The 11,883-nt window shown below is 56.4% G+C and overlaps 1 protein-coding gene across 2 annotated transcripts in view; it reads right to left on the minus strand.

The window, feature by feature from the left end:
* The window catches only part of si:dkey-32e23.4 (dynamin-1-like protein), a 33,613-nt gene extending 21,737 nt beyond the window's left edge, over positions 1 to 11,876 (minus strand). For both annotated transcript variants that reach the window (XM_067976137.1, XM_067976136.1), the window contains exons 1-7: positions 11,692 to 11,876; positions 10,393 to 10,543; positions 9,495 to 9,541; positions 8,387 to 8,458; positions 7,289 to 7,375; positions 4,737 to 4,899; positions 2,329 to 2,449 (exon numbers count right to left, since the gene is read on the minus strand). In XM_067976137.1, the coding sequence (XP_067832238.1) occupies positions 2,329 to 2,449; positions 4,737 to 4,899; positions 7,289 to 7,375; positions 8,387 to 8,458; positions 9,495 to 9,541; positions 10,393 to 10,543; positions 11,692 to 11,793 (743 nt within the window). In that variant the 5' untranslated portion in view covers positions 11,794 to 11,876. The remainder of the gene's footprint in view (positions 1 to 2,328; positions 2,450 to 4,736; positions 4,900 to 7,288; positions 7,376 to 8,386; positions 8,459 to 9,494; positions 9,542 to 10,392; positions 10,544 to 11,691) is intronic.
* Positions 11,877 to 11,883: the final 7 nt, after the last annotated feature.

Raw genomic sequence — 11,883 nt, forward strand, 5'->3', positions numbered from 1 at the left:
GAGAGAGAGATGGACAGTGTGGGACAATAACTGGGGCACTGAGGGAGAGAGATGGACAGTGTGGGACAGTAAATGGGGCACTGAGGGAGAGAGATGGACAGTGTGGGACAATAACTGGGCACTGAGGGGGAGAGAGATGGACAGTGTGGGACAGTAACTGGGGCACTGAGGGGGAGAGAGATGGACAGTGTGGGACAGTAACTGGGGCACTGAGGGGGAGAGAGATGGACAGTGTGGGACAATAACTGGGCACTGAGGGGGAGAGAGATGGACAGTGTGGGACAATAACTGGGGCACTGAGGGGGAGAGATGGACAGTGTGGGACAGTAACTGGGGCACTGAGGGAGAGAGATGGACAGTGTGGGACAGTAACTGGGCACTGAGGGGGAGAGAGATGGACAGTGTGGGACAATAACTGGGCACTGAGGGGGACAGAGATGGACAGTGTGGGACAGTAACTGGGGCACTGAGGGGGAGAGAGATGGACAGTGTGGGACAATAACTGGGGCACTGAGGGAGAGAGATGGACAGTGTGGGACAATAACTGGGCACTGAGGGGGGAGAGAGATGGACAGTGTGGGACAATAACTGGGCACTGAGGGGGAGAGATGGACAGTGTGGGACAATAACTGGGGCACTGAGGGAGAGAGATGGACAGTGTGGGACAATAACTGGGGCACTGAGGGGGAGAGAGATGGACAGTGTGGGACAGTAACTGGGGCACTGAGGGGGAGAGAGATGGACAGTGTGGGACAATAACTGGGCACTGAGGGGGGAGAGAGATGGACAGTGTGGGACAATAACTGGGGCACTGAGGGGGAGAGATGGACAGTGTGGGACAATAACTGGGGCACTGAGGGAGAGAGATGGACAGTGTGGGACAATAACTGGGCACTGAGGGAGAGAGATGGACAGTGTGGGACAATAACTGGGCACTGAGGGAGAGAGATGGACAGTGTGGGACAATAACTGGGCACTGAGGGAGAGAGATGGACAGTGTGGGACAATAACTGGGGCACTGAGGGAGAGAGATGGACAGTGTGGGACAATAACTGGGCACTGAGGGAGAGAGATGGACAGTGTGGGACAATAACTGGGCACTGAGGGGGAGAGATGGACAGTGTGGGACAATAACTGGGGCACTGAGGGAGAGAGATGGACAGTGTGGGACAATAACTGGGGCACTGAGGGAGAGAGATGGACAGTGTGGGACAATAACTGGGCACTGAGGGAGAGAGATGGACAGTGTGGGACAATAACTGGGCACTGAGGGAGAGAGATGGACAGTGTGGGACAATAACTGGGCACTGAGGGAGAGAGATGGACAGTGTGGGACAGTAACTGGGGCACTGAGGGAGAGAGATGGACAGTGTGGGACAGTAACTGGGCACTGAGGGGGAGAGAGATGGACAGTGTGGGACAATAACTGGGCACTGAGGGAGAGAGATGGACAGTGTGGGACAATAACTGGGGCACTGAGGGGGAGAGATGGACAGTGTGGGACAATAACTGGGGCACTGAGGGGGAGAGATGGACAGTGTGGGACAATAACTGGGCACTGAGGGAGAGAGATGGACAGTGTGGGACAATAACTGGGCACTGAGGGAGAGAGATGGACAGTGTGGGACAATAACTGGGGCACTGAGGGGGAGAGATGGACAGTGTGGGACAATAACTGGGGCACTGAGGGGGAGAGAGATGGACAGTGTGGGACAGTAACTGGGGCACTGAGGGGGAGAGAGATGGACAGTGTGGGACAATAACTGGGGCACTGAGGGAGAGAGATGGACAGTGTGGGACAATAACTGGGGCACTGAGGGGGAGAGAGATGGACAGTGTGGGACAATAACTGGGGCACTGAGGGGGAGAGAGATGGACAGTGTGGGACAATAACTGGGCACTGAGGGGGAGAGAGATGGACAGTGTGGGACAATAACTGAGACACCAGAGCAGATAGGAAGGATATGCTCATCAGGTGAGATGAAGTAGGGAGGGAGGAGGCTTGTGTGGAGCATGAACACCAGCATGGACCTGTTGGGCTGAATGGCCTGTTTCTGTGCTGTGAACTCGATGTAATTCTATGTGATGCGTCCAATCAAGTCTTGTAGAAGAGGCCAGTGGAGAGTCCAGGGTGCTTCATGTCGCAGTAAGTCTGGCTGGAAACAATTCACAATCAGTTTCCTTGTATGATCGTACTCAAAGATCGGCAGGTTCTCGAGGTGGGATCTCATCCAAGCACAGTCTGAGCCCGTGATTTACCACAATCCCATTCTCACATCTCCCACCATCAGCTTCCCACTAACCCGAGCAGGCCCATGGTCTCCTCACCTGTTCACCACTCCAATGATGCCTAGTTTGACAGGAATAACTCGACCCATCAGGACATCCATTGCGTCAGTGCCAGCGTCCATCAGGTCCAGCTTGGTGATTACAGCCAGAGTCCGACGGCCTGAGGAGTGAACATAAACCCAACGTCACGCACTGGGGGGGGGGGGGGGGGGAGACTGCAGCCCACCCCTCCACACCGTACCTCACAATAAACACCACCGCACCCCACACCCCACCGGGTTTCAGTCTGCTCTGTGCCCAGTTATTGGGTCTCAGCTGTACTCTATATTCAATATACTGTCTCCTGAAGGGGTGGGGGCCCCCCCCCCCACGATGGCATGGGACCCTCCCCCCTCCAAGTTAACACTGTTACTGTACGAGCCTGTACTGTTCATGTTCTCACCCAATCTGATCCAGAATTGGCTCAGTGGCAGGAAGCAAAGGGTAATGGTTGACGGGTGTTTTTGGGACTGGAAGGCTGTTTCCAGTGGGGTTCCGCAGGGCTCAGTACGAGGTCCCTTGGTTTTTGTGGTATGTATTAATGATTTGGACTTGAATGTGGGGGACATGATCAAGATGTTTGCAGATGATGCTAAAATTGGCCGTGTGGTTGATAGTGAGCAGGAAAGCTGTAGACTGCAGGAAGATATCAATGGACTGGTCAGATGGGCAGAAAAGTGGTAAATGGAATTCAATCCGGAGAAGTGTGAGGTAATGTATTTGGGGAGAGCAAACAAGGCAAGGGAGTACACAATAAATAGGAGGATACTGAGAGGTGTAGAGGAAGTGAGGGACCTTGGAGTGCATGTCCACAGATCCCTGAAGGTAGCAGGACAGGTAGATAAGGTGGTTAAAAAGGCAAACGGGATACTTTCCTTTATTAGCCGAGGCACAGAATATAAGAGCAGGGATGTTATGCTGGAACTGTATAAAACACTAGTTAGGCCACAGCTTGAGTACTGTGTACAGTTCTGGTCACCACATTACAGGAAGGATGTGATTGCACTGGAGAGGGTGCAGAGGAGATTTACGAGGATGTGGCCAGGGCTGGAGAATTTTAGCTATGAGGAAAGATTGGATAGGCTGGGGTCGTTTTCATTGGAACAGAGGAGGCTGAGGGGAGATTTAATTGAGGTATAAAATTATGAGGGACCGAGATAGAGTGGATAGGGAGGACCTATTTCCCTTAGCAGAGGGGTCAGTGACCAGGGGACCTAGATTTAAAGTGATTGGTAGAAGGATTAGAGGGGAGTTGAGGAGAAATGTTTTCACCCAGAGGGTGGTGGGGGTCTGGAACTCACTGCCTGAGAGGGTGGGAGAGGCAGAAACCCTCATCACATTTAAAAAATACCTGGATGTGCCCCTGAAGAGCCGAAACCTACAGGGCTACGGAGCAAGTGCTGGAAAGGGGGATTAGGCTGGGGGGCTCTTTATCGGCCGGCATGGATACGATGGGCTGAACGGCCTCCTTCTGTGCCGTAACTTTCTATGATGTCCACAGACACACAGGCATTCCAGCCGGGGCCACCGGGAGTGATCGGCAGTGGGAACCCGGGCTGATTTCACCCTCCCCCTCCTCAAGGCCTCTGAAACCCACTGTGAGCCCCATACCACACCATCCAGGCTAGGGACAGGAAACAGCTCCAGATGGGATGGACCCTGAAACCCACTGTGAGCCCCTTACCACACCATCCAGGCTCGGGACAGGAAACAGCTCCAGATGGGATGGACCCTGAAGCCCACTGTGAGCCCCTTACCACACCATCCAGGCTAGAGACAGGAAACAGCTCCAGATGGGATGGACCCTGAAGCCCACTGTGAGCCCCTTACCACACCATCCAGGCTCGGGACAGGAAACAGCTCCAGATGGGATGGACCCTGAAGCCCACTGTGAGCCCCTTACCACACCATCCAGGCTCGGGACAGGAAACAGCTCCAGATGGGATGGACCCTGAAACCCACTGTGAGCCCCTTACCACACCATCCAGGCTCGGGACAGGAAACAGCTCCAGATGGGATGGACCCTGAAGCCCACTGTGAGCCCCTTACCACACCATCCAGGCTCGGGACAGGAAACAGCTCCAGATGGGATGGACCCTGAAACCCACTGTGAGCCCCTTACCACACCATCCAGGCTCGGGACAGGAAACAGCTCCAGATGGGATGGACCCTGAAGCCCACTGTGAGCCCCTTACCACACCATCCAGGCTAGAGACAGGAAACAGCTCCAGATGGGATGGACCCTGAAGCCCACTGTGAGCCCCTTACCACACCATCCAGGCTAGAGACAGGAAAAAGCTCCAGATGGGATGGACCCTGAAGCTCTCCTGGAGCTCAGTGCCAGGGGATTTGCCTCGTGCGCCGGGTCAGGCCACACACAACACGTCCGGCTGATTTTAACTGCTTACCATCTGGGTCCACGTCGCGGGCCAGTTTAAGAGACTCTGAGGTGGCCATGTCTGTGTTTGCTGCTGTCACTGCCAGTATGAGGGAGTTGGGGTTACTGATGTACGTTGCCAGCATTTCACGGATCTGCTGCTCAATATCAGGGGGCTGATCTCCGACTGGAACCTGGAACAGAACACAAACCAACATTACTCACTCAAAGGCTTACTTTTCCTCAATTATCTTCACATTCAGGAGAGGGGTGTTAGTGCTGGGGAGACAGTATACACTGTCCCAAACACTCCCAGGGCAGGTACAGGGTGAGATAGAGTAAAGCTCCCTCTACACTGTCCCATCAAACACTCCCAGGGCAGGTACAGGGTTAGATACAGAGTAAAGCTCCCTCTACACTGTCCCAAACACTCCCAGGGCGAGATAGAGTAAAGCTCCCTCTACACTGTCCCAAACACTCCCAGGGCAGGTACAGGGTGAGATAGAGTAAAGCTCCCTCTACACTGTCCCATCAAACACTCCCAGGGCAGGTACAGGGTTAGATACAGAGTAAAGCTCCCTCTACACTGTCCCATCAAACACTCCCAGGTGCAGGTACAGGGTTAGATACAGAGTAAAGCTCCCTCTACACTGTCCCATCAAACACTCCCACGGCAGGTACAGCACGGGTTAGATACAGAGTAAAGCTCCCTCTACACTGTCCCATCAAACACTCCCAGGGCAGGTACAGGGTTAGATACAGAGTAAAGCTCCCTCTACACTGTCCCATCAAACACTCCCAGGGCAGGTACAGGGCGGGTTAGATACAGAGTAAAGCTCCCTCTACACTGTCCCATCACACACTCCCAGGGCAGGTTAGATACAGAGTAAAGCTCCCTCTACACTGTCCCATCAAACACTCCCAGGGCAGGTACAGGGTTAGATACAGAGTAAAGCTCCCTCTACACTGTCCCATCAAACACTCCCAGGGCAGGTACTGGGTTAGATACAGAGTAAAGCTCCCTCTACACTGTCCTGTAACGTGACTCTCTGAGTGAACGATGATTACCAACAGACTCGGCCAGTTTTACCCTCTTGGTCTTGCCTACTGGGACCTGGCTTGAAATTGGCTCCAAATGCATTTGACATGGGCGCCTTGTGGCTTTCACCCAGCAGTCTGGCTTGGATTGTCACCCTGCCTGTTGTAAAGCCCTGGTCTGGTCTGGTCTGGATTGTCACCGTGCCTGTTGTAAAGCTCTGGTCTGGTCTGGCCTGGATTGTCACTGTGCCTGTTGTAAAGCTCTGGTCAGGCCTGGCTTGGATTGTCACCGTGCCTGTTGTAAAGCTCTGGTCTGGTCTAGTCTGGATTGTCACTGTGCCTGTTGTAAAGCTCTGGTCAGGCCTGGCTTGGATTGTCACCATGCCTGTTGTAAAGCTCTGGTCTGGTCTGGCCTGGATTGTCACCGTGCCTGTTGTAAAGCTCTGGTCTGGTCTGGATTGTCACCGTGCCTGTTGTAAAGCTCTGGTCTGGTCTGGATTGTCACCGTGCCTGTTATAAAGCTCTGGTCTGGTCTGGATTGTCACTGTGCCTGTTGTAAAGCTCTGGTCTGGCCTGGATTGTCACCATGCCTGTTGTAAAGCTCTGGTCTGGTCTGGTCTGGATTGTCACCGTGCCTGTTGTAAAGCTCTGGTCAGGCCTGGCTTGGATTGTCACCGTGCCTATTGTAAAGCTCTGGTCTGGCCTGGATTGTCACCGTGCCTATTGTAAAGCTCTGGTCTGGTCTGGCCTGGATTGTCACCGTGCCTATTGTAAAGCTCTGGTCTGGTCTCGTCTGGATTGTCACCGTGCCTGTTGTAAAGCTCTGGTCTGGTCTGGATTGTCACTGTGCCTGTTGTAAAGCTCTGGTCTGGTCTGGCCTGGATTGTCACTGTGCCTGTTGTAAAGCTCTGGTCTGGCCTGGATTGTCACTGTGCCTGTTATAAAGCTCTGGTCTGGTCTGTCCTGGATTGTCACCGTGCCTGTTATAAAGCTCTGGTCTGGTCTGGATTGTCACTGTGCCTGTTGTAAAGCTCTAGTCTGGATTGTCACTGTGCCTGTTGTAAAGCTCTGGTCTGGTCTGGTCTGGATTGTCACCGTGCCTGTTGTAAAGCTCTGGTCTGGTCTGGATTGTCACTGTGCCTGTTGTGAAGCTCTGGTCTGGTCTAGTCTGGATTGTCACCGTGCCTGTTGTAAAGCTCTGGTCTGGTCTGGATTGTCACCATGCCTGCTGTAAAGCTCTAGTCTGGATTGTCACCGTGCCTGTTGTAAAGCTCTGGTCTGGTCTGGATTGTCACCATGCCTGCTGTAAAGCTCTAGTCTGGATTGTCACCGTGCCTGTTGTAAAGCTCTAGTCTGACCTAGTACCTACATGCCATGATTACACAGATTGAAGAACCAAAGGCCCGTGGGAGTGGCTGTGGGGACTGAGTAGAATATATAGAGCAGTTACTATATTTACAGGTTAACAGCAGGCAGTAATGGAGAATCAAGGCCCGTGTTCCACCTCAATCACTCGGACCTCCAGATGTGAAACACAGCAGTTACCTTGGTGATGCCCGGCAGATCGACAAGGGTCAGGTTGAGAACACTTGGCGAAAAGATCTTCAGGTGAATGGGCTCCGGACTGATCCCCTTCAAACAAAGAAACAGGCAGCATGGTTAACTGCTGCAAGTTACAGAGCTCCCCAACCAGCTTAAAAAGGTGCCCGATAAAGGGTCCAGGGCCGGTGCGGAGACGCACACAGGTACCTTCTCCTTTAAGTGAGTCAGTAACAGAAAGCTGCAGGTGGCCAGAAAGGTAAGGAGGGAGCTGAAAACCTGAAATAAAGACAGAAAATGCAGGGAATACACAGCAGGTTAGCCAGGTCGAGGGGGGGGGGAAACCTGGGTCTAACTGGCGTCCTCAGAGGCCGAGACCAGCAATCGTACCTCCAGCATATCTGGCTCTACAGAGCGGCGCATAACCAGTAACGTGGCGAGGTTTACAGTTTGGGAAACAGCTGCACAACTCGTCAAGGGACCCCCACCTACAGTAAACCAGTGATCAGAGCCGCACGACGGTGAAATAACCAGGGATTCACCCGGTGCCAGGCCCCAGGTGGCCCCAGCCAGTGCCCGCCACCCGTGGCCAGTGCCCCAGCCAGTGGAAGTGGCCACCGCCCCGGCTGCCCGGGTTGGGGGGATGGGACCGCTCATATGCCTGTCTCTATCGATGTAGCTCTGGCCAATTATACACAGTTACCAGTGGCGGGTTACTCATGGTGAATCGAAGGATGTGCTGTTTTATGACGGGAACATGTCCCAGATAACGCTGTACTGAAGGAGACACTAAGCCAAGGCCTCGTCTGCTTGTTCCTGTGGTTCTGCTGGAAGGAGAACAGAGAGTTCCCCCAGTGTCCTGGGGCCAATATTCGTCCCTCGTCCAACATCACCAATCACAGAGGAAGCAGTGGCCCTCATCACTGCTGTGTGGGGGGATATTCAGCTCCTGTACTCACCCCTACAACACTCACTGTACTTCAAAGGAATTCACTAGGTGTGAAACACTTTCATTATGTTTGGTGCGACGTTAATGTTAATGAATCCTGTGACATAGAGGCGCGTCAGGGAGCAGAAACAGGCCGTGTCCATTACTGCTGATACCTTGTTAGTGCCAGTCATCCGCTCTGTCTCACTCTCAATCTCCTGTCGAATATCATCAAAATCCGTGAACATCTGTGGAAGCACATCAGCAAGTGTAAATTCCACACAAGTTACCCAGTGAGGTCCTGGACCCCCGGACCCCACAGAACCCCTGACCCCACAGAACCCCCGGCTGCACAGACCCGCGGACCCCCGGCCCCACAGAACCCCTGACCCCACAGAACCCCCGGACCCCCAACCCCCGGCTGCACAGACCCGCGGACCCCCGGCCCCACAGAACCCCTGACCCCACAGAACCCCCGGACCCCCAACTGCACAGACCCGCGGACCCCCGGCCCCACAGAACCCCCAGCCGCACAGACCCGCGGACCCCCATCCTTGGTCGCTCCCAGTCACTGCTGGGTTCTCTGTCCCTCTCAGCTGGTGGGGAGGGTGTTTGGACCCGGCCATGTCCCCGGGATCGGGGGAGGGTGTTTGGACCCGGCCATGTCCCCGGGATCGGGGGAGGGTGTTTGGACCCGGCCATGTCCCCGGGATCGGGGGAGGGTGTTTGGACCCGGCCATGTCCCCGGGATCGGGGGAGGGTGTTTGGACCCGGCCATGTCCCCGGGATCGGGGGAGGGTGTTTGGACCCGGCCATGTCCCCGGGATCGGGGGAGGGTGTTTGGACCCGGCCATGTCCCCGGGATCGGGGGAGGGTGTTTGGACCCGGCCATGTCCCCGGGATCGGGGGAGGGTGTTTGGACCCGGCCATGTCCCCGGGATCGGGGGAGGGTGTTTGGACCCGGCCATGTCCCCGGGATCGGGGGAGGGTGTTTGGACCCGGCCATGTCCCCGGGATCGGGGGAGGGTGTTTGGACCCGGCCATGTCCCCGGGATCGGGGGAGGGTGTTTGGACCCGGCCATGTCCCCGGGATCGGGGGAGGGTGTTTGGACCCGGCCATGTCCCCGGGATCGGGGGAGGGTGTTTGGACCCGGCCATGTCCCCAGGATCGGGGGAGGGTTCCCGTTGATCACTGTCCAGCCTGTCTGAATATCCCAATTACACCCAAACAGTCTTCAGGAACGGGAATTCTTCACCCACTGAGATTTCTGATGTGAGGATTACCTTGCTCTTGCAGTGTAGGAACGTTCCCCACTCCTCGGCGAGGATACCTGGCAACGGAATAACGGAGATCACCATCCAACAAAATGGGACATTTACAAACCAGGTCTGTGCTCCTCGCACCACAGTGGCATTATTCCCAGGCAGGGGGGCCGGGCCTGGGTCCCTGGAACAGGATAAGAGAGAGAGAGAGACAGAGACAGAGAAATAGCTCCCATTTCTACAGCACCTTTCACCATCTCAGGACGTCCCAAAGCTTCACAGCCAATCAAGTACTTTGTGAAGTGTGGTCACTCTTATAATGTGGGAAACGTGGCAGCCAATCTGCGCACAGCAAGATCCCACAAACAGAAATGTGATAAATGAACAGATCATGTTTATAGTGATGTTGGTTGAGGGATAAATATTGGCCCCAGGACCCCGGGGAGAACTCCCCCTGCTCTTCTTCCAATAGTGGCCGTGGGATCTTTTACACCCACCTGAGAGGGGCAGACGGGGCCTCGGTTTAACGTCTCATCAGAAAGACGGCACCTCTGATGGTGCAAAACTCCCTCCGCACGGCCCCTCCGGCAGTGCGGCCCCGGGAGCGTGGGCCTGGATTATGGGGCTCGAGTCTCTGGAGTGGGGCTCGAACCCACCACCATGTGTTGCAAATCTCGGCTGAGGGTGAGGGCCCAGCAGCGTGCTGGACTGATGGAGGCACTGGGAGAGCAAACAGGGGCAGGCTTCAGGTGACAGGATAAGTGGTTGCAGTGTTTTGCTGCCTTTCTGCTGCCAGGGGTTTCCAGGCTGATTAGATCTTGAGCTGACGGTTACTGGTCACATTGTTCGGAGCAAGTCAGCACATTACTGGTCACAAGTTACAATACAGACAAAACTAACGAGAGGGGAGCTCGCTCACCAGAGTCACCGCTCGCTGCCCGTTTCCGATCTTCCACAGACGCCACGTTCACCAGCTGGAGGATCAAGGGTCGCCGTGTGACGATGCCAGCTCCTCGGGGAAGAAAGTCTCTCCCCACGATGCTCTCCAACACGGAGCTCTTCCCACTGCTCTGTTAATGAGCAGACATTTCACTAAACCTATAAACCATCAATGGGCAGACTGTCTCTCCACCCTCAGATCACCAGCTCATCGACGTTACTGAGATCGGACCCGGGGTCGCAGACAGCAGTACCCCCTCACCCCGTACCCCCCTCACCCCGTAACCCCCCCTCACCCCCCACCCCCCCCATACCCTCACCCCGTACACCCCCTCACCCCCCCACCCCCCCCCATACCCTCACCCCGTACCCCCCCTCACCCCCCACCCCCCCTCACCCCGTACCCCCCCCTCACCCTCACCCCGTACCCCCCTCACCCCCCACCCCCCCTCACCCTCACCCCGTACCCCCCCCTCACCCTCACCCCGTACCCCCCACCCCCCCCCCTCACCCCGTACCCCCCCTCCCCCTCACCCCGTACCCCCCACCCCCCCTTAACCCCCCCTCACCCCCCACCCCCCCTTAACCCCCCCTCACCCCTCACCCCCCACTCACCCCGTAACCCCCCCTCACCCCGTAACCCCCCCTCACCCCGTAACCCCCCCTCACCCCGTAACCCCCCCTCAACCCCCCTCACCCCGTACCCCCCCCTCACCCCCCACTCACCCCGTACCCCCCACTCACCCCGTAACACCCCCCTCACCCCCCACTCACCCCGTAACACCCCCCTCACCCCCCACTCACCCCGTACCCCCCACTCACCCCGTAACACCCCCCTCACCCCCCACTCACCCCGTACCCCCCACTCACCCCGTAACACCCCCCTCACCCCCCACTCACCCCGTACCCCCCCCCCTCACCCCGTAACACCCCCCTCACCCCGTACCCCCCCTCCTCACCCCGTACCCCCCCTCCTCACCCCGTACCCCCCCTCCTCACCCCGTAACACCCCCCTCACCCTCACCCCGTAACCCCCCCATACCAGGGTCGCCCTGCACACCCCCCCCCTCCTCATTCCCTCCCTTCCCCTCATTCCCTCACCCTCTATCCCTCTCTCTCCCTCACATTCCCTCTCTCCCCATCTCTCCATCATCCTCTCCCCATCTCTCCATCATCCTCTCCCCCTCTCCTCCCTCTCCCCCTCTCCTCACCCTCTCCCCCCCTCCCTCTATCCCTCTCCCTCCCTCCCTCTATCCCTCTCCCTCTCCCTCTCCCTCACCTGACTCCCCACCACGATGATTTGGGGTAATTGGATCAGCTCCGCTCCCACCGTGCTGAAGATCTCCTGCAGTTTGTTGATGACGGGGATCAGGGTGTCCATGTCCCAGGGGGCCCGAGCCCGGGCCTGCCTCCTCCGTCCGTCCGTCCGTCCGTCCGGCCTCTCGCTCCTCACCCTCACCCGGACTCTGCA

This window comes from Heptranchias perlo, chromosome 45, assembly GCF_035084215.1.
Source record: "Heptranchias perlo isolate sHepPer1 chromosome 45, sHepPer1.hap1, whole genome shotgun sequence".
Taxonomy (NCBI): Eukaryota; Metazoa; Chordata; class Chondrichthyes; order Hexanchiformes; family Hexanchidae; genus Heptranchias; species Heptranchias perlo.